This window comes from Vigna angularis, chromosome 3 (assembly GCF_016808095.1).
Source record: "Vigna angularis cultivar LongXiaoDou No.4 chromosome 3, ASM1680809v1, whole genome shotgun sequence".
Taxonomy (NCBI): Eukaryota; Viridiplantae; Streptophyta; class Magnoliopsida; order Fabales; family Fabaceae; genus Vigna; species Vigna angularis.
The window spans coordinates 28,504,138-28,527,816 of NC_068972.1; the positions used below are offsets into that span (position 1 = coordinate 28,504,138).

The window sequence follows — 23,679 nt, forward strand, 5'->3', positions numbered from 1 at the left end:
ATTCCTTGCAAAATTGGAAAGTGTAATGTAGGGAAAGCTCTAATTGATTTAGGGGCTAGTATCAACTTGATGCCCTTATCCATGCTAAAGAAGATTAGTGGTCTTGAGGTCAAACTGACAAAGATGGTGTTGCAAATGGCGGATAGATCTACCAAGAATCCCCATGGCAAAGTGGAAGGCGTTGTAGGTCAAGTTGATAAATTAAAATTCCCGGAGGATTTTGTGGTAATGGAGATGGGGGAAGATTTGAAGATTCCAATTATTCTTGGAAGGCCATTCATGAAGACAGTTAAGGTTGTCATCAATGTAGATGATGGAGTTTTAATACTTAAAGACCAATATGAAGAGGTGATTTTCAATGTCTTTGATGATGAGAAGCTGATTCAAGAGAAGAAGGCTAGTCCAAAATATACAGAAGTGTTAAAGACTAGTGTATCTAAACAAGCTGCTAGTTCAGTCAAGAAAGGTAAGAATCGTTTCTTGTCACAGGTAAAGGAAGAAGAGAAAGAGATTTAAGAGAAGATAATCCACCAAGACTTGAAGATTGAAGATGAAGAATTCAAACCTAGCAAACTAGTCAAACTACAAGAAAAAGTTATGGTTTGTGAAGGAGATTAAAGTGAATGGAGTTATTGAGATTGAAGCTCCATAATCTAAAAGAGTCAAGAAGTTAGACAGGAAGTTGTTAAAGACAAGTTGGTGTGATGAATGCAAAAGGAACACCAACATAAAATTTCAAACTGAACATTATGGCGTCAGGCTCGTGACGTTAAACAAGCGATTACTGGGAGGCAACCCTGTGTTTTTGAGAACTTTTAATTTTTTTTTGTTTGATATGCTTTAGTTTTAGGGGTGTTTTTTGTGGATTTATGGTTTGATGTGCATCATGAGTTTAATTATTTTAAGTGTGAGATGTTATGCTTGAGTTGGAAAGTCTTAAAGGAGCAAAAATTTGAAAACTTAAGAGTTGAAACTGAGGGATTATACCTAAGGTTGGAATTCGTTGATCTTTAACCATTAATTTTCGTAATCAAATTTAAACCATTACATTTGCCTAAGTTCTTTCACATGTTTAGTGTAACAAGAAGAATGATTCCTGGGCATGTAGCTACTACATCATGTCATGGATGAAGGCAATCATCCGAGCAGAAATCAAAGGAGATTGGACTGAGGTACAAATTTACATTTGAAAATCCTACAAATATCAATAAACTTTTCACATTAAAATGAATATAATAGTAAAGTTTCCTTGATTTTGCAGCGGTTCAACACTACCTCTACATTGTCAGATGCAGTAATAAAAACGATAAGAGAGGAATGGGCACAACATTTGAATAAACATTTTAAATAGTTATAGCTTTAGGTTTTTCCTTTGATGATAGTAGCATTTGCTTAGCTTTTAGTTTTACTTGTGCAGCTTTTTGAATGCATGAATTGATAATAGCAACGTTTAAACAGTGAATAGATGAATAATGTGAATAGATGAATGGAAAACTTGATTCTTTTAAGTTTTGATGATAGCATTAGCGTCTTTTAGTTTTACTACTTAATTGGAATTGATGAATTGATGATAGCATGGTTTAAATTAATTAATTCTGTGAATATATGAATTGGAAAATTGGTTTCTATATTTCAAGTTTAGTAAAATGAGCTATAACGAACAAAATTTAAAAAAAAAACAAAACGTGACGTCGAGCAATATACTATTCGACGTTCATATTGAATCTTAACGTCGATCTATGCACTGATTGATGTTCATATAATACAGTGGATGTAAGGATCAAAATGCAACACTGGGCGAGAAACTCTAGGGCTTAGCAGGCTAACATCAAGCATAAAATAGTTCAACGTCAAACTTACGTCCAGCCTCATGTATGATGTCAAATCTTCATTTAAATATAAATATTTATTCAAATCTTAGACGTTGATTCTCTGCTACTCAACGTGTATATATACTGTTAAAAGAGAATGGCTCAATTTCTCACACCAAGAGAGGGGGTGAATTGGTGAAATGTAAAAAAAAATCTTTTAAAATCTTTTTCACAAAAATGATGCCTTGATACTTTTCTTGAATCGCAAGGTAAAAGATTTTTAATGCAGCGGAAACTTAATCAAATGAATGCAGAACGTAATCGATTGAATAAAGAGAGTAGGGATGAGAAAATTCAAACACTGTGTTTTTATGCTGGTTCGGCCAACCTACATCCAGTGTCCTTCCAACCACAGGAAGCCAATGCACTATAATGATAAAGGTTTTTACAACAAGGCTTTTATAGCGACCACACGTCCAAAATATAAAACACCTCTCTAACCCTCTAATCAAAATATAGGCAGTACACAACAAGACCAGCAGCAAGAATCCCCTCTTCTACAGTCTAAACCCTTTGAGACACTCTCAAAGTCAAGAACGCCACACGCTCTTCTTCATGTAATCACAACAGGGAACCTTAAACGAATATGTAAGAGATTGCAGAATTTGATCTCTCAATGGCACCCAAATGTGTAAGTTGATCAGCCTTTGAAAAACACAACAATCTTGCTCTTCAAGAAATCACAAGTAGTTGATTACCACGGTCACTCTTGTTTCTTGGAGCTTTTCTTTTCTTTCTGTAAGATCACAACTTTCTGCAAAAGATACAAAAATTTTAGAATCACAAAAGTTCTTACAGAAATCAAATTCGCGTTAATTTATAGAATAACACATCTTAGACGCAATTTAATTGACTAAGCTACTAAAGCAATCGAATATAACAATTTTGTTATAATAGTTAGCAGCAATCACGACAATTCATTGAATGCGCAATTAATGCAATTGACTATCATTTAATGCTTGGTCAACACAATTAAAAATATGCCCATTAGACATTTATGTCAAGCATTAATAGAATTTCAAAACAATAACAGACTTAATCGAATACAGAACGCATGCAATTGACTAAGTAACAATGTTAAGTATAGTTTTGAAAAACTTTCTCTTTGAAAAAATGTCACAACACACTTGAAAATAGTTTGTGCAAAGACACGAGTTTTAATCGATTCATCCCATAATGAAATCGACTTAAAATTGTTATTTTTCCACACATTTAAAGTTCAACATAAGTGCTTGTGGTTTTCCTTTTCAACATCATATGTCATGCATTCACATATAAAAACACATATGTAACATAGTGATATGCAATGAACAACACAATCATGCTCTCATATATGCTTAAACAGATTCAACACATTGATCAAAAGCATATAACATGTAAATATAGAACATGTAACATAGAATACACATGTATTATTAATTATGTGTTGTCATCATCAAAAACACAGATATCACTGAGATTGTGGGTTAAGTTGAACCTTTGCTCCCCCTATCAACAATCTCAACATCAACAAAACATGACGTCGATCAGTTTACTTCGACGTTCAAGTTACGTCAATCCCCTACCTTTTGATGCCAAATTTTGCTTTAAATATAAATATTTATTCAAATATTAGATGTCAAGCACTTTAATATTCGACATCTCTATAAACAACTAGTAACGTCGCCCTACATAAATCGACGTCAACGTTACGTCATAAACCTTTGTCCTTGACGTCAACTTTACGTCCCCTGCCCTTACATTTGACGCCAAATCTTCCCTTAAATATAACTAGTTATTCAAATATTAGACGTCAAACTCTATACAGTAGATGTGGATATAAAAGCGTAACGTCGTACGGTGGGTGTTCGACGTCAAAATTACGTCTCACGATATGATGTCGAACACGAATACATCATTAAAAGCCAAAAATATTCGACGTTGTATGCTGTTTTTGCACCAGAGGGATGATGTTGTCGCCCTCCACAAATTGATTCGCTCCAAGCCTTTTCATCTGGTATGTACAATAATGCATTGAATTTATTAAATATATCATATAGTGAAATTAAACAACACAATTTAATTTTAATATAGATATTTTCTTTTGTACCCGTTTTGTTTGATTATATTATAGAAAATTTAAGAATTTAACCATAACACCCCAATTTAGTAGGATTCACCTTACTAATTTAAAGTATTACATATTTGATAAAAGCATAAATCAACATATAAGTATATAAAATGTATTTAGCTTGAGCAAGAATGTTTTATCTTGAAAAAAAATGTGGCAGAGATTTGGTTAAGTTGCACTGTTATTTTCACTTGAGCGAAAAATCTTTGCTTGAGCGAAAATGACAAAGAGTGGTGTCTAAGTCTCTGTTGTATTTTTTGCTTGAGCGAAAATTATGCGCTTCAGCAAAAATCATCCGCTTGTACAAAAATCATCTGAGACCTACCATTTACATTAGCATCACCCAATCCCAAATTGCAATAACAATTCAAAATTTCATATTAATCAACACGTAAATTTAAAATCAAACACTTTAATCCAAAAATTCAAAAAGGTCAACAAGTCTGTAAGAAATGTTAGGGCTATTTCTCTTACCAAGAAGGGGGGTGAATTGGTTTTTAATGAAAATACTTTCTTTTACTATCGTTTTGGAAATTTTATAATGATCTTTAACACGCAAGACAATAAAAAAATTAATGCAATAAAAGAGTTTAAGGGATAGAAAAACCAACACAGATTTTTATAAAGGTTCGGCCATGCCTACATATAGTCTTCTTCAACAACCTTAGTTGAAGGATACCACTATAATGATTGAGTTTACAAGCAAGAATATAGATACTATCTCTCAATGCACTCTCCTTCCCCACTCAAAATCAATTACAACAAACAAGAGGTGAACACCCTCACACTCTCACAACCTAGAAAGCAATCCCAACATCTTGTAACCTTAGAGAAATCCCAACTCTAAGAAAAACCTTGAGAGTAATCTGAACTCTCAATGAGAACACACATAGTTCTCTCGTTTGGCACAAATGCACAGAAAACTCAATCTACAGATTGAAAAAGATAAACCAGATCATCACATTAGACACTCTAGTAGTGTAGATATGTGATGAACAAATCTTCGATCCCCGAAAACGGAGTTAAAAACTTGTTAACCCTCGGCAAGTGTAACCGAATCGTATCAAGTAATAAACCTGGTAAGACCAAGTATCGTTCTCCCAAAGGACTCACGGCCTAGACAGTTATGTGATTTATTGATTAATTAAGACTTGTGAACAAATTGTTGTAAGTTTCAAATGCAAAAGACTGAAAAGTAAATATGTATGCATGTGATGATCAATGGGCAAGAAGAAACAAAACACGTGAATTGAAATATATGAATGAATATGTTGTTGGGGTTTATCAATTTCATCCTATCCACTCTCTTGTATTTAGGAATTCATCATTCTTTTCATTAATGTTAATGCCACTTTCTAAATTACTTTAAACTCGATGTCTCAGCGAAGAAAGCCTAATCATAATCACTAGTTTACAATGTCTTGTCTCCCTAGCAATTAATCATGCATTATAGTGAACAGAAGCTTAAAGGCAACCAACTATCATACTCATATGTCTAGGTTTGTAATATACTGATGGGAGAGATTCCCCAGATCTAGATTTCCCTATATGTGTCCATATCGACAAAACCAATAATCATGACATCGAATGAGTTAAACAATGCATGCTTTGAGCAAAGAGGAAAAACCCTAACTATTAATGAAAGAAAGCATGTATCATAAAAATGATCTTGAAGAACAAATTCCATACAAGAGAGTTTCTAAGGATTTACATTGATTCCCTAACAACAAAATAAGTTTAGTTCACCATATTCATGGTGAAACTAGATGAAATACAAAGGAGAAGTGAAGGATAGAACCCTAAAGAGTTGAGAAAGGAGCCTTAGCATCCAAAATCCTCCTCCAAGGGGTGAAAGAGTGTGTTTTTGCTTCGTCCCAGCCAAAGATATAAACCCTAAAACGTCCTAAAGCTTATATAATATTCTAAAAATTACAGAAAAGTAGGCATAAGCCCAGAAAAGTGTCGCTCAGCGGTAATAACGTGTGACCACTTCTTCACCTTAGTGGCTTTTCTCCCCTCAACGGTGACAACGGTTCTTTGCGAGTGTCGCTCAACGGTAATTTGCGCTGAGCGGTACTTGCGGTTTCTCTTCTTTTGCACTTTTTGTGTCCTTTTCTGATTCCATCTCTCTATCCCTTTTCACTTCTTTCATCAATTTCATCTAAAAACCTGCAAAAACAAGGAAATCAAGCATAAAACCTGTCCAACTCTGTTATTTCTAATAATTCAACAAAATCATGAGTTCAAGCTAATTTCTAAGTCATAAAGGTTGTAATTGAAGTCAATTTTAAGTATAAAAATAACAGTTTTTCAACTGTTATCAATATGATCAGAAACCTTTGAGCACAAATCCTGACAGAATCTTGATGTCTCAACCCAGATTTCATCCTTGATTCTTCAAGATGATTCTTGGACGCTTTCTGCAATTCAAAACTCAATCAAATGTTAGTTATAAAACTGCATATTCAGTGTGTTATTTTCAAACAACGCCACAATAATGGCGCATTTTAATCGATTACTAAATTAATGTAATCGATACACTTTTAACAGTGCTATGCCAGATTTACATTAAAACAGATTTAACTGATTAAGCAAATAATGTAATTGATTGAACATATATTGTAAGTCAAAACGTTTGAAAATATGACCGTTATGACAGTTAAGACTTAATATCAAAACAGTTTTCAATGTATACCAGATTTAACCGATTAAGGAAACTATGTAATCGGTTAAGTATTACACTTAAGCAACTTTGAAAACTTTTTCTCCTCAAAACACATCACAGCACTCAGTAAACAAATGTTGGCAAAGGCACGAGTTTTAATCGATTATGCATATAATGTAATCGGTTAAAACTTGTAGTTTGCTATAATTAAGCCTTTTGCTGATATCTGATGAGACTAATTGATTACAGAAACACTGTAATCGATTAATTCATACATATATGCTTTGTGCAAGTGGTTTTGTCATTTAAAAACAAGAGTATGCATACCACAAATGTAAACACATGTATGACCATAGTAAGTATGCAAACCAATCAGTTCAAGCACACACAAATAGGAAAATGCAGATATTTATATCAAAAACATTTCAGTGTTGTGCAAGAAACATATAGAAACATTTATGTTGTTGTCATCATCAAAAACAAAACACACAAAGGATTGGGTTTACTAGGGGTGGGCAAATAACAATAGAACTAATTTGTGAACTGCACTGTACTACTAAAATCTGTACTGAACTAAAAACTAATTTGTCTAAACTGAACTGAACTATAAAACAGTTCAGACAAACTGAACTGAACTGTTTTTTGTTTTATCAAACTGACTGAACTGAACTATACTAAATTGTACTAAACTACAATATAAACTAAACTGAACTATTAATTATACTAATTTTAAACTGAATTGTACTAGTTTTTAAACTGAATTGTACTAGTTTTTAAACTGAATAGTATAACAATAGATGTTTTTTTTAATTGAAATTTATTTTAATATTTATTTTATTTTATTCATAAGTGTCTTACAACTTAACTTTTTAATTATTTGATATTATTATTTTCTATTTTATTTATATTTCTTTTATTATTATATGTGTATGGAAATTATTTTATTATTTATTTATTTATTTTATTTTATTTTATTTTTTATTTTTTTATTTATATTTATTTTGTCATGAATATTATTTTACTTTCATATTTATTTTTTTAATTTTTTATTTATATTTATTTTGTTCCCTCGTAAAATTGTTTTATTAATCAATTATTTATTATTTATATTTTATTATGTAAAAAATAAACTAATATTTATTAATTATTATAATATAATAAAAGATGATACTAGAAAAATTACTCTTAATAAACGTTTGTTAATTGTTTTTTCATTTGATATTTCTATAATATTAATTATTTTTACTACATTACTATTTTTTTATGATATTTCATTATATATTCATTTAATAAAATTTAACGTTAAAAAGTATATTTTAGTTTTAGTATGTAAAATACTATCATTTAAAAATAATAATATTGATATTTATTTTAAAGTAAGTTGATTTTTAAAATAAATAGTTATTTTAGTGTGTGCGCTTACACACATTTTAATATCATTAAAAGTTTTTTTAACATATTTTTACATATTTAATAATATGTTAAAGAATATAATATATTTAAAGTATTATTTTTTTTATATAGTCTTTTTTTTATGATTTATATTACTTAATCATTTAATAAAATTAAATTTAAAAAAATATATTTTACTTTTATTACTTAAAATAATATTATTTAAAAACTAATATATGTTTATTGACAAAAAAATATAAAAATTTGTGATAAAAAAATTTTGTCTTAAAAAATTCATTATTAATTTTTTATTTGAACGGTTTCTTTTATTAATATTAACGTTTTCTTAGCAAGACGGAGCAATTGAACGGGAACTAGAGAAGAGAAAAGAGTAGATACAGTTCTCACAGTTAACTGAACCGAAATTGTTATAAGTTCAGTTTTTAAAAACTAAACCATAAAATAGTATAGTGAACTTTTACACTAGTAGAAAAATACCTATTTATGACAAACCTATTATAACGGATAAAAATTATCCATTATAATAGGTTGACCGGTGGCAGAATGGTAATAAAAGTAAAACATATTATAACGTAGTTTTATAAATCCGTTATAATATGAAATGCGGTGGCAAACTTGTAAATAAATTTAAAACATATTATAACGTAGATTTGTATATCAGTTATAATTTCAAACACGGTGACAAACTTGTAAATAAATTCAAAACATATTATAACGGAGTTATACATATCTGTTATAATACATAAGACGATTAGAAAACTTTGGTAATATATTAGAACTGATTTTAAAAAATATCTCATAATATCTCTCAAAATCTGATTTTTCTATTTTCCTCAACAATTTCAGTCAGGTTAAAGTGTCCAAGTCTTGGCAAGCCCTAATTTCTCCTCCAATTGAATTGATGGCGCGATCTTCCCACATTGTTGGCTCTCCATGGTCTTCCCAAGCTCTCCATGTCGTCGTCTCGGAGGCGTCGGAGAAGTAGTTTGTGTTACCGGAGCTTCCGGTTACATCGCTTCCTGGCTCGTCAAGTTTCTTCTCGAATGTGGCTACACCGTCAAGGCCACCGTTCGTGACACGAGTATGTTTTTTTTACTTCTGTAATTTTTGTTTTCGTTAGTGATTATTTGTGGTGATGCATTACTATTTGGAAGATTAAAGATTGGGTAATGTGTGATGTGCAGATGATCCCGAAAAGGTAGATCACTTTCTTAGCCTTGATGGTGCGAATGAGAGATTGCATCTCGTCAAGGCGAATCTTCTAGAAGAAGGTTCCTTTGACTCTACCATTGAAGGTTGTCACGTTGTGTTTCACACTGCTTCTCCCTTTTTCAACGATGCCAAAGATCCGCAGGTTTGCTTCTTTTGCGATTTGATTTATGTATTTATTTTCTAATCTGTTTTGGCTGTGTAATATTTTGTTTTTAATTTATCTATTGCAGACTGAGTTGTTGGATCTGGCAATGAAGGGGACTCTGAATGTTCTGAAATCGTGTGTGAACTCGCCCACGTTGAAACGCGTCGTTTGAACTTCTTCTATTGCTGCAGTTGCGTTCAGTTTTTGCTTTAATTGTAGAACTGTTTTAGCGGTGGAGATTGCTAGAGGGATAATGTATTTCCATGAAGAGTGTGAGGCTTCAATCATTCACTGTGACATAAAGCCTCAAAACATCTTGGTGGATGAGTTTTGGACTGCCAAAATATCTGATTTTGGGCTTGCAAAACTTCTCATGCCCGATCAAACCAGAACCATGACAGGGGCAAGAGGAACAAGAGGGTACTTAGCCCCTGAATGGAACAAGAATGGCCCAATATCTGTCAAGACTGATGTTTATAGATACAGAATAATGCTGTTGGAAATTTTATGTTGCAAAAGAAACATCGAAGTTCATGCCCCTGAACCTGAGGCAGTTAGTCTCTGCTCCTGGGCTTATAACTGTTTTGTTGCAGGAAAACTCAATAAGCTTTTTCCTTGGGAAGTGGTGGATGACAAAACTGCCGTGGAAAATATGGTTAAAGTGGCACTTTGGTGTATCCAAGATGAACCTTTTCTTCGCCCAACAATGAAGAGTGTCGTATTGATGTTAGAAGGGGTCACTGACATAAATTCCTCCTTGTCCCGCTTCTAATTCTACTTGAATTTTCTCTGTTAAGAAATGTCGCAGTGTTAATGAATCATATGCTTTTCAGTTTATTTGTTTGTGGTTGTCTTACTGTCACTTGTTAGGCTTATTTTATGGTGTTGTTAAGGTAACAAGACAGAAGTTGAACTAGTAATGCATAAGGTTGGGATGGCATTGTTTGATTAATGTAGCCAACTCCAACTAATGGGGTAAGGCTTATCTAATGAAGTTTGGTTTATTTAACATCAGTTTTAAAAAGATATGTGGATACTTATTACAATCATTTATTAGATATTATTTCTTAGCTTACTGTTTCTTATCCATGAATAGGTTGACATTTTGGTTCTCAAATATATTATTGTTGAGAGCAATTATGAGCAAAGAAGTTGAAAATATACACTTTGGTGATGGTTCATGCATCAACAATGAATGTGGTGTAGTTGGCAACACTCTTAATAAAGAAGAAAATGGCAACACAGAAAAACAATTTCATAGCTGGGAGATGAAAGAAGAACCCGTGTAGGTGATCAAGATCAAGAAAGTTTTTCTATTTATTTATGGAAAAGAAAATCATTTGTTCTAAAAATGATTTGTTCTTTTAACTCTCTTAATTTTTAGAACCAAGGGTGTTGTTAAAACAGGAATATGATTATAATTTCATTGGAGGTTAATTATAATAATTATTTTTTTTTTTTTAAAAAAAACATATATTATAACGTACTAAACAATGTACGTTATAATATCTTTCGTGCATATTATAACTGATTTCAGAAACTACGTTATAATATGTTATTATAACGTAAATTTTTGCTACGTTATAAAATGCGCAGACTTATTATATCGCCCAGAATTATATCCCCAGTAACTACGTTATAATAGATCATTTTTGTACGTTATAAAATGTGATTTTTCCACTAGTGTTAGTAAAAGTGGATCAGTTTTTTTAAGTATAATATAGTATAGTTAACTATAGTACAGTACATATCAGTTATTTTTGCCCAGCCCTAGGGTTTACATTGCTCTCCCTATCAACAAAGTCAAATCAAACATTACAATTATTCTATTCTCATCCAAACAATAAGCATAAATTTTAAACCATAATAAGCAACACAAAAAAACTTTAAAATAATCAATCTCAATTAATAATTTTAAACCATCTCATTATACCAATTCAATCCTTAATTTTACTATCAATCTAATCATCCTTCATAACAATAAGTTAGACTCAATTGACTCTGCTATAATTACATAGTTCCCTTACCTGAATAGACACTCTTAAACTCCAAAACATGCTCTACACAAGCTTAACTATCACAAGCTCCAAAGACTCTGTTGAATATAGTGAAAACTATGTATGAGATTAATCTCTCTTATCTTGAATATACACATAAAGTCATCTATTTGTAATAGAAGAAATATGGGCTAAGCCCAAAATACAAATAAGAAATAATAACAAACTAACTAAAGATAAATGATAAAGAAAAGATAAAGATAATATATCTAACACTCCTCCTCAAGTTGGTGCATACAAATCGTATGTACCAAGCTTGTTACAAATATAATAAATTTTAGGCTCCCGTAAAGACTTAGTGAAAATATCTGTTAATTAATCACTTGAATTAACGAACTCAGTCTTGATATCTCCAAATACAATCTTCTCTCGAATGAAATGACTCTCAATCTCAATGTGTTTGGTCCTCTCATGAAAGATAGGAGTAGAAATAAGATGAAGAGTGGCCTGATTATCACATATAAGCGTCATTTGAGTGACATCTCCAAATTGTAACTCTCTAAGAAATTGCTTAAGCCAAGTAAGCTCACAAGTGGCTGAGGTCATAGCTCTATATTCTGTTTTTGTACTACCACAACATTTTGTTTCTTGCTTTTCTAAGAGATTAAGTTACTAGCAATGGAGACACAATATCTGAATGTAGACCTTCTATCAGAAGGAGATCCTGCCCAATTAGCATCAGAATAACAAACCACTCTTGTATGGTTATTAGAACCATATAACAACCCTTTACCATAATAAACGAATAATTGTAAGATAATTCCAGTGATCTTAGTTCACACGGGGAATTAAGGAATTGGCTTACCACATTAACTGCAAAGGAAATGTGAGCACAAGTAACTTTAAGATAATTTAATTTTCCAACTACTCTTCTTTATTTCTCAGGGTCTGACATAGGCTCCCCCTAATGTGGTAGAAGTTTAGTATTAGGATCCATGGGTGTGTCCACAGATTTTGAATTCATCAACCCAGTTTCCTCTAAAATATCTAATGCATACATCTTTTGAGATATAACAATACCATCATTGGATTATTTCACCTTAGTACCCAAGAAATATCTATGTTTTCCAAGATTTTTTGTCTGAAAATGATTGCAAAGATGTTGTTTCATTTGAGAGATGTCATTACTATAACTACTTATAAGAACTATGTCATAACATATATTATTCAATAGATACATCCAACACTCGAGCGACGGTAAAAGACTGAATGATCTGCCTCACGCCAAGTCACACCAATTGTTGAACAACGTTACTAAATTGTCCAAACCAAGTCGTAAGAGATTGTTTTAGGCCATATAAGGATTTGCGAAGATGATATACCAACCCAAAAGACTCCCCCAAAGCAAAAAATCCTGGAGGTTACTCCATATAAATCTCTTTTTGCAAGTCTTTGTTGAGGAATGCATTTTTGACATCTAGTTGATAAATAGGTCATTGTTGAATAGTCGCCATGGCTATAAATAAACAAACTGATGTCATCTTTGCCACTTAAGAAAAAGTATCACCATAATCTAACCCAAAAATTTGTATAACCTTTGGCCATAAGACGAGCTTTGAGGCGATCAGTAGTTCCATCAAGACCAACTTAGATAGCAAAAACCCACATGCAAATCAACAAGTTTTCCAGATGATAATGGGACAAGCTCCCAAGTTCCACTATTCTGAAGAACATTTAGTTCATCTAGCAAGGCCTGACGCCAACCAGGATTGGGTAAGGCATCAGTAACAGATTTTTGGATGGTCATAGAAGAAATAGATGAAAGGTAGGTATAAATAGATGAAGACAGTCTATGATAACTTAAAGCAATATAATATGGAGAGGGATTACAAGTAGAATGTATACTTTTTCGGAAGGCAATTGGAAGAGTAGATTCATTTGTTGGAGCTAGAGGAGATAAGGTAGTTGGCACTTGAATTAAGTCACTTTGTGGTTGTTGAGAAAAACTTGGTGGACTAGGTGGATTTGAACGAGCACAAATAACAAGAATATTGATAGTATTAGAAGGAGACATATCAAAAGAAGAATGACCGTTAAAAAAAAGACTCATTGAATGTGACATCTACAGATATAAAATAGCGATTAAGAGAAGGAGAAAACACTTGTATCCTTTCTTTGGTCTAGTAAAGCCTAAAAGAACACATTTGTTTGATCAATGAGCTAACTTATCAAGACTAGGACTAAAATTATGAACAAAACATGTAGACCCAAAAACTTTTAGAGGTAAGGGGTGAAGGGTTTCATGAGAAAATAAAATAGAATGAGGTATTTTATTATCTAAAACAAAAGAGGGCATGCGATTAATGACATAACATGCAGTAATAATAACATCGATCCAAAAATATTGAGGAATGTTACCATGAATTAAAAGAGTACTAGTAATTTCAATAAGATGTCTATTTTTGCACTTAGCCACCCCATTTTCTTGAGGTGTATAAGCACATGAAGTTTGATTGAGAATACCAAGAGAAGCCATAAATTGTTTAAAAGAATGGGAAACATATTCATGCTCATTATCACTACTCAAATTCTGAATAAAAACACCAAACTGAATTTTAATTTCATTATGAAAGGTTTGAAAAATATGCAATAAGTCAGAACAATTTTTCATTAAAAATAGTTAGGTGCATTTAGAATAATCATCACTACAAGCAACGAAATATTGAAAACCTAAATTAGACTTAACACGACTAGGTTCCCAAATGTAGAATGGACTAAAAAGGAAAAAAGAGATGAAGCATGTTGTGAGACACTACAAGGAAAGGAACTACGAATATGTTTTTCTAATTGACACGACTCATAGACCAAATTGGACAATTTGGATAAGCTAGGAACAAGTTGTTGCAATTTGGCAAGACTTGGATGACCTAACTGAGCATGAAGAAAGAGATGGACACTCTATAACTACACCAACATGTATAAAGGGGCGAAGATGATAAAGACCATGAGACTCACATGTTGTGCCAATCACCTATCTCGAACTCTGGTTCTGTAAATAAACAAAGTCTTTGTTAAAAGAAATATCACAATCAAGGGAACATGTTAGACGACTAATGGATAATAAGTTAAAAGGAGGCCTAGGGACATAAAGAACATTATCAATGGATAAAAAAGAAAAAATGTTAACAGTCCCAACACCATGAGCTAAAACTCTAAATCCATCAACCATTGTAAGAAAAGGTAAAGGATTTAGAGAGGACAAAGAGGAAAACAAAGATTTGTTACCATGTGACTCTTGACTCAAGAACCCAAGAGCCAAGGGAAGAAGATGGAGCTAAACCAACAAAAGATATACCTATATGTGCTACAAATGCAATGGAACTAGAAGGTTGTTAATCCTTATACCATTTGAGAAATTTACTGAAAATAATAGAGTCATTGGTAATATCGGATGAAGAAGGATCCTTAGTAGGTGATTGTTATGGAGGAGCAATTTGAACAATAGCAGCAGATCTAGGAGGGCGACCATGTAATGCATAACACTTGTCAATTGTGTGGCCTAACTTGCCACAATGGTCACACTTGAGACGTTCTTTTCTCGATTTGCGAGAGTGATTGTGATCATGACGTTGGTAGAGGAAACAAATGTATCATTGATGGGTTTACTAGGTACACGCAAAAGAGTGAAACAAGTAGAAGCCAAAGTGGGAACAACAAGTGAACCCAAACTCTAGTCACGAATATGAGAATATTCATCAACAAGGCCGTGTAATTCTAGTAGCATGAACAACTTTGACCGTTGCTTTATTTCTTAGGAAAGAGTAGAGGCAAGAGTCAATAATTCATTAAATTGATGAAAAAGAGCATGAATTTTACCCATATAATCAACCATAGATCATGATGCCGAGGAGAAACAACATTGAGAAGATCGTGACAAACATCACAAAGTCGTTGTGTATCATTGATGTATAATAATTTGTCGTGTTCCCAAAGTTCAAAACATGTTTCTTAGGAACAATTTTTTTTAAAGAGGAGTGAAGGGTACCCTAGAGAAGAATTCATAATTGAGCATTAATTTTCAACCAACAAGTAATCGCAGCAGAATCAATAGTTGTCACGTTCTGAGTAATATGATCAAGATACACCTGACTCTTAAGCCAAAGTTTAAAGTCTGATGCCCAAGTTGCATCATGTAACTTATCAATAGATAAATGCACATTAACATAGTTAGTATATATGGACGGGTCATATATATTGGTGATAAAAAAGAGGTCATAAGCCATGAACAAGCAAGAGAGAGTAAAAACCTAAAACCCGAAAGAGGCCTAATCAACACAATCGGCTAGATCCAGAGAAAGGAGGTCGTGATGAGTCCAACGAACGTGGTCGGCGCCGGAGACAACGACACCAGTTGTCACGAGCGGCTAGAAAGTATAGCGAAAGTAAACTGTGATTGGTGCGTGAAAGCGTATCTGGACTCTGATGGTACCGATCTCGATGGTGTTGTGGTTGCTTGGTGGGGACAAGAAAGACCATGGTCATCGGTTGAAACTCTTGCTCTGACGATGGTGACAACAACCGCGATGACGACTTTAATTGCGGCGGTAACAACTATAGTGGGCAAGGGCAACAAAAATCTTCCAAAGAACCTTAGGCTCTGATACCATGTTGAATATAGTGAAAATTATGTATGAGATTAATCTCTCTTGTGTTGAATATACACATAGGGTCCTCTACTTATAATAGAAAAAATATGGGCTAAGACCAAAGTACAAATAAGAAATAATAAAAAATTAACTGTTAAAGAAAAAAAAAGATAATATATCTAACAAACTCTATCTCACACAAGTTGCTCTACCTAAACATGGAAAACTTTGATCAACAATCATGACATACTCTAACAATCATAATAGAACAAAGATTCATCTTGGGCCCTTAAACGTCATATGCAAGCCCAAAACACTCCATATGCAACAAAATTCTTAAAAGACCAAACATAAGGACAAAATATGATGTTTAAGATTCTAATTGGGTAGGATTATAGACCTCAATGTTAAGAGTCTTATGTCAAACTCTAATTTTTAAACAAATTAAGGATGTAGTTAGATATCTAAAGAAACATAAACAAAGAGTTTAAAAAAATAAAGAGGCGATAGTTCTTATAAAATGAAACTTGATTAATCAAAATTTCAATTTATAATCTAACTTTACTAATAAAATAATCAAGAATTATCTTTTAAGTCACCAATACTCTTAACTATATTTTAAGTCCTTGCATCAATTGCTTGATAATATTGGATATATGGTTTCAAAAGTAATATTCAATATTTATTTTTAGTGATTAAGATATTCTTATTTTATAAATTCCCAAGATCACATTTTTTTTTTGTGTTTATTATTTTTAAGTATGTTCTTGTTAGATAATTTCATTTAACTTAAATATATTTTTATTTATGAAAAATAACAAACTTTTGATTTTGCATTTTTCTTTTATATTCTTTTCATTATAGCAACTTTTGGTTACATTTTCAGCTTGTTATTGAAACGATATGTTAAAGTAATATATTGTGACTTCCTATATTGGATAGAGTTGTCGGCTTTATTCATGATTCATGGACTAGTTATAACCTACTCTTGAAAAACTTCTCTTTTAAGAGGTCTCCTCAAGTAGGGACTAAGAAAATGTCTTAATCCTCAAAGTCCTATCTCAAATGGGTTAGGGTTTGGGTTAAGATGGGGTTGATCCTACTATAAGACTTTAATTAACTCTTAAAAACAATATTAGTTATGTACACATATAAAATTATATATTTTATTAGATAATTTAATATGTTGTAATTTTATTATATTTAAATCAATAGTTTGATATCATAGTTATTATTATGTTATTAAATAACATATATATAATATATAATTCAAAACAATTATTGACTATAATCTATTGATTAATTTTATCAATTTAGTATAGAAAAACACTTATAGCATTTAATAAAACAATACATAGTACATTGTGATCAAGTTTCAAACAAAGTAGAAGAAACATAGAGTGTAACCAAAATGTGATAATATTAGATTAATTTTAATAAAATTGACACTAAATTTTTTTATAATTACTATATATATATATATATATATATATTATTAAGAAGAAATAAATAATTGATAGAATTTAAGTATAAATTTAAGTCATACATGAAAAAAAAACAACATATAATAAAAAAAAATCTATAAACTTGGTATACATAAATTTATTATTTTAAACTTTCAAATTGAAATGTCTTATTTAGTTTTAATTATGAATTTTTCGCACAACCAAATTAAATGACTATTTTATATACTTTAAAATATGTTTACCCAATCAAGAAAAATTAAATATGTTAACCAAAATTTTAACATTCTAGATTGCTGCGTAATTTTTCTATATAAGTAAACAATCAAGTTTATTAAAACCTCTTGTAAAATCTATATTAGTCTAATTAAAATATTTGTATATAATTTTTTAACAAATTAAAAACATTTATATTTACGATAAATTAAAAGTTTATTGTATTTTTTCTTGTATTTAAAATTAATGTTTTTTTAAAAAAGAAGACCCATAAACTAACGCTGACCAACTGAGCTTTTGTAGAGATTTTAGTCTCGTGGATTTTTTCAATAAGAAACTTTTTAACAAATTAAAAACATTTATATTTACGATAAATTAAAAGTTAATTGTATTTTTTCTTTTATTTAAAATGAATGTTTTTTAAAAAAGAAGACACATGGACTAACGCTGACCATGTAGCCATGTAGAGATTTTAGTCTCGTGGATTTTTTGAGTAAGAAACTTTTTGAATATAAGCTTTTCTACTTCTAATCCATGTCAATCAAGACCTAAAGAAAGCCAAATTAACTTATCGAACACTGAATGTGCTCTATCTTAGTTCTACACAACTATTATTCATGTCTCTAATCTACCCACAAAATAAAAAATTTATCTGACATTAATAATAATGGTTGTGATTCAAGGGTTTTATGTTAAAGTCTTTTTTTTTCTTATTTATCACCTGCTTGTTTAAGTATTATTTTTTACCTATAAAACTAACATTCCTAAAAGATAAATTGATAGAAATAATCCTCCCCATAACAAAAGAGCATATATGATGAATGAATACTTTGTTGCAAGATGCCACCAACAATATTGAAATAACAGGTATCAGATAACAAGATCGAAACAACTTTCACCCTAGAGTAGGGTTTGTTACACTAATACTTACTAGGTCTAGGAATGTGATAACATGAAAATTGGTAGAAAGAACAAGTACACGTAAGACCTGGTCTATATTATGAACACTCACTGCACAATTACAAAGCCATAGCAAGCAGCAAGTAATTGGAGCCTCTAAATTTCAGCAACTTAATAGCAACTTCAAAATATTACTCCAAAACTTGTTAACCTCAAAATAGTGTCACTATATCTTACGGAAAATGTCCCCCAAGGATTGCTTAATGGTGAACATACCACAGAATACCTGACAATAACCAAAAGTAAACAAAGACAACAAACAGTAAAAGTTAAACCTTTTCATCAACAAGCTAACCAGTTTGCAATGACTTAAGAAAAAAAAAATTGTAACATACCAGCATATACATTAATGATTCTTCTTCCACAATACTCCAATCTTCTTCAGCATGTTGGTATTTTTCTTCTTGGGGGAATCATCGTCTGTGTCTTCTGAATAAGGAGAACTCATCTTGGCACTAATAGTATTGTAGCTACTGTCAAGTGAGCCAGTTCTCTCCACAAACTTTCCATTGTTCCCAGCAGAAATCATAGCAGCAGCTGCTTCAGCAGCTTTTCTCCACTGCTCTGACTGAACTTTCAACCTCCTAAGTTCAGCTTCTAACTCAGAATTTGCAGCCTGCGCAGCATCTAACTGCTCAGTTACCTGTGTTACTCTTTTGTTACTCTTATCAGCTTCTTCAGTTATGTGGTCAAGTTTCATCAAAGCCTCACGCTCTGCAGCCCTTGCTGCTTCAGCAGAAGCAACAACCTCTTCAGGGATTTTACTCTTCTCCAATTCCACCCTCTTTACTTCCATCTTCAATGCATTGTTTTCCTCAGTTACATTTTGCACTTCCGTCTCTCTCTCCAACAATCTTCCCTTCAACTCAATCACATCAGCATCCAATTTTTTGAGCTCCACCACAGCTTCAGATTCCGTTTCACTAGGCTGGCTTTGCTTAATCCTTGACAGGAGCATCTCATTATCCACAGACAAACCCTGCAACTGAGATTCCTTGTCCATCAGCCTTTCCCTTAACTCTTCAATATCAGCTTTAGCTTTCTTCAATTCCTCATTTAGCGCAATTTGTCTCTGAGAAGATTCTGATTTTACATGCTCCAGTTGTTCAAAAGCACTTCTAATCTGCAACGTGCTCCGAATATACTCTTCCTGGTACCGTATCTCAGAAACATCGAGTGCAGATTTTAACTGTGCTGCCTCAGATTTGGCTGAAACAAGCTCAGCTTTGAGCTGGCTTATATCCTCTGCATTGTTGTGTGCTAGTTCGTGTTCTACTTCATTGACTGGATCTGACGTATTTTTATTTGCAGGAGCAACCAAATCAGTCTGAAGTTTGCTGACAAGTTCTTCCAATGATTTCACTTGCACTCTCGATTGTTCCAACTCTAAAGCTAAGGATTTATAAGCTTCTAATGTTTTAACACCTTCTAACTGGACTGTTTCCACGGTTTTGTTTGCTGATTCTAATTGCATTTGAGTTTTGCCAACTACTTCCAAAGCCCGGGATTCAGATTCCTTGCAATCACTCAACTCGTTTTTCAGCTTTTCCACTAGAGTGAGGGCTTCATCAAGCTCCATCTTCAAGTCTTCAATCTCAGCATTATCTGACTCAGCATTGCTAATATGAACAGCTTCAGATTCACGCACTCTTTCAAGTTGAATTTTCAGTTTCTGGATTTCATTCATGGCAGACACCAGAGCAGTTGAATCCATTGAGTGCTGCTTCTGGACAGCCTCTAGTTCAGATTGCCATTCTCGGTCTCGATCTTGAGAAATCTTGCGGAGTTCTTGAAGCCGTTCCTCTTCAGAAGCAGATAATTCCAGAAGCTGTTGCTGGGATTCGTCAAGCTCTTTTGACATGGCCAGAAGCTGCTTCTTTGCTTCTTCAGCCTCCTGCTGAGCTCTCTTCTTCCATGACTCTGAGGAGTTAAGTTGGTCCTTAGTTCTCCTTAGATCTTCTTCAAGTTGAGTAAGCTGAGATTCCAATTCTTGGACCCTACTCGGTTTCTTCTTCTAAAGCCAGATGATAAATGACAATGTGATGAACGAATAACAAAATTTAAAACATTACCAATAATCTCAGTCTTTTGGATTTTACACAGATAGATATATGAATAAGAGATTATGGAAGGAATTTTGTGACATCCTTAAGTATTTGTTTTTACACCATTTTCCAATCAAAACTAGAACTTCACTTTTGATAATCTCAATAAAAAGGATTGCATTAAAAATAAATAGAAATCGCTAAGGAAAAACTTCAATTCTGAATGTAGATTGGTGTCAAAAGTACCCGTGGAACTTTATCCAAATTTTGTCCTTTGAAAAATACCTAGAATGGTAACTATAGGGCAGGATAAGTTTTTTCAGTTTTTTAGGCTTGTAGGCATAAACTAGTTTATAATACCTCGGATACTGGACTTCGTGGTGACTTGCGCTCTGTGACCTTTGGACTTTTGTTTTTTGGTGTCTTACTAGCTGGTTTTGGAGATGATGAGACTGAGTCAGTGTCAGAGCCTGGCGTCTTCATTTTCCGAGCAGTCTGAGGAGACGCTGGACATTTCCTTGGCACTTCTGAAGAACCAGCTCTGCTCACAGACAAGTCACAGGCAAATAAGCATGCATGCAGAATGCAGATGCAAAAGCATCTTGACAAAACACACAAAGTTGATCAAGAAATTAATTTCCAACACTACCCTTTCAAACTTTTGGAATACAATGGAATCTAAAGATCAAGTCTATTATGTTTTAATAGGGCATATTGTTTCCATAATATGTAGAGAACACAAAAATAATATAAAAATTCCTATTAGTCAATAGCTAGCACTGTTCTTTGGAAAGCAACAAGCTCTAAAGAGTATATTCATATTTGAAAATTAACAGGTGCTATTTTCCTCTGATTTAGATCCCTTTATTCTTGTAGTTTGTTTGATTACACTTTTGTATTAGGAAATCGGTAATGAACTCCAATTGAATAAATGGTTCCAATTTAAATCTTCAGATACCCTTGTAAGAAAAGGAGACTTAAATCATATACCCAACCCTAGTGAACCAAATAAAAGCACTTCACCCGTCACTAAGACCCAGAAGTCGGAAACAGAGATAAAAAAATAATGAAATTCTGCAAAAGTGTCAAAATTGGACAATCTTACCTTGCTTTTGGTGTCTGCATACTCTAAGATCAGGTGTGAGTTGAAGTTAAACTAAAGAACCTCTCCTTCAAAGCCCCTGACCCACACTTCCTGCAATAGGAATCTGATAAAGAAACAAAGACAATAAGGAATTTGATTTATAACTGAGAGAAGAGACAATGGTTTATGGTTTGCACTTTACATTAGATGACCACCTGGGATCAGCATTCAACAAAAAACTCAACAAACAAACCGCACATAATCCCTTCAAAGAAACTCCAAGTAAACTAACTCCACTACCACCTACCAAGTTCAAAACAAAACAAATCTAAAACAACTTGAACACTGCACCAAAATAATTAGAAAAATATAACTAAGAAGCCCATCTCCCAACTTTTTCAAATTTGTTTTAGACCTTTCCTCTCTTTTACTCCACAGTGCCACGTTACACTTGAGCCACCATTGGCCACCAACAAACTACAATGTTAACCCCTTTAAGCATCCTATAAAATGCCGCACTAAAACTAAAATGCAACCGATTTTTCGAAACCCATCATGTCGTCAACAGAATAATAATAGCTAGCAATGATTGGGTGGGCTAGCAGACAACTATAACCTCGAACCTTTATCATGTTTCAAGGAAAAAAAACTATTTTCTGTTTTGTAACATGGAAACCGGGCTTGACTTTGAAAATTAAACACAGGTCCCATGAAAATAGAAACAGATTTTATTCCCCATTTTCCAAACTGTTTAGTAGGATAAATCACAGAATGAAAAATGAAGGAAAGATACAAACATTCGGCACTCCCTGCAGAAAAAGAGAGATAAGACCCAGATCTACATGAAGCTTCAGACCCAATCAGTGATCCGAAACAACAGAAAAACAAATTATCCCACGTGAAATAAAACAGAAACAAAAATCGTTTTAAAATCAAAATGAGTTATTGCAGAGAGAAAGCTCTAACAGCTAACAGCTTACCAAGGTTGTTGAACAGAGAACAAATCACCAGAAGACATCATAGAAAAACACAAAAGCTCTTGGCTTGAACAAATACCGGAAAACCAGAGAGCAGTATCATGGTTTTCCATGAGAAGCATGGGCACTAGTACCCATTTTCCTTCTCCAAAACACACACTAAAACTAGGCAGAAAACGATAGCTCGTCCTTTTTGAGAAAAATGGGAACAAACATCACGAGAGGAGAAAGAAAACAAAAGCTAAAGAATCCAAAACCCAAATAGCCAAAGTGTACTAACACCCTCCCCCAACAGAAACTAGAGTCACAACACTGTTACTGCCATCACAAACAACACCCCCAGAAAAAAAAAATCCAAATTTGTAATGGGAGGGAAGAGCTGAAGAACACACCCAACACAGCAGAGAGAGAGAGAGAGGTATGAAAGTGCCGTTACCAAGTGGTGCGTGTAACTAGAAAACACTGAAATAAGGCTTCTTTCACCGTATTCACCTTCTTTGTTTTGTTATCCTCTTTTTTGGTGTTAAGAAGTGGAGGGAGTAACAGGGAACAGAAAAAATACGTTTGAAACCGAGGCGCCAATGAGGTTATGTGATACGCTCCAAAGTGTGCACGCGAGGGTCACGCTCGTGTTTGGGTGGGTCCCATATGGGTGGGAAGTGCATTGTGATGGGGAGTGGCGAGTTGGGAAGTGTCGGAAGGGGTTAATGTGTGGAGATAGGAAATTCCAAAGTTTCCATCTCGATGATTGTTTTGTTACGCATCACCATAAATACTAGTATTAAATAACATCATTCTCTTCCCTTCACTTCTTTCTTCTTCAGCTTGCTATCAGGGGTAAAAAGGTCACTCTCACACTTAAGTGTTAAAATTGG

The 23,679-nt window shown here is 33.0% G+C and overlaps 1 protein-coding gene and 1 pseudogene across 4 annotated transcripts; one reads left to right on the forward strand and one right to left on the reverse strand.

Moving 5' to 3' along the window:
* Positions 1–8,992: 8,992 nt before the first annotated feature.
* LOC108319337 (G-type lectin S-receptor-like serine/threonine-protein kinase RLK1) lies at positions 8,993–10,188 on the forward strand (annotated as a pseudogene).
* Positions 10,189–18,553: 8,365 nt separating this feature from the next.
* Positions 18,554–23,540, reverse strand: LOC108319339 (interactor of constitutive active ROPs 2, chloroplastic). 4 transcript variants are annotated; one of them, XM_017550441.2, is made up of 5 exons: positions 23,241–23,540; positions 21,849–21,951; positions 21,104–21,284; positions 19,034–20,712; positions 18,554–18,924 (listed from the first exon to the last, which is right to left on the reverse strand). In XM_017550441.2, exons 2-4 carry the CDS (start codon positions 21,866–21,868, stop codon positions 19,045–19,047), a joined length of 1,869 nt encoding a protein of 622 aa, XP_017405930.1. In that variant the 5' UTR covers positions 21,869–21,951; positions 23,241–23,540; the 3' UTR covers positions 18,554–18,924; positions 19,034–19,044. The 4 variants fall into 4 exon arrangements, with proteins under 4 accessions (XP_017405930.1, XP_017405933.1, XP_017405929.1 ...); XM_017550444.2 differs by having other exon boundaries at positions 23,197–23,540; XM_017550440.2 differs by lacking the exon at positions 23,241–23,540 and adding an exon at positions 22,808–23,181.
* Between the last annotated feature and the right edge of the window lie 139 nt (positions 23,541–23,679).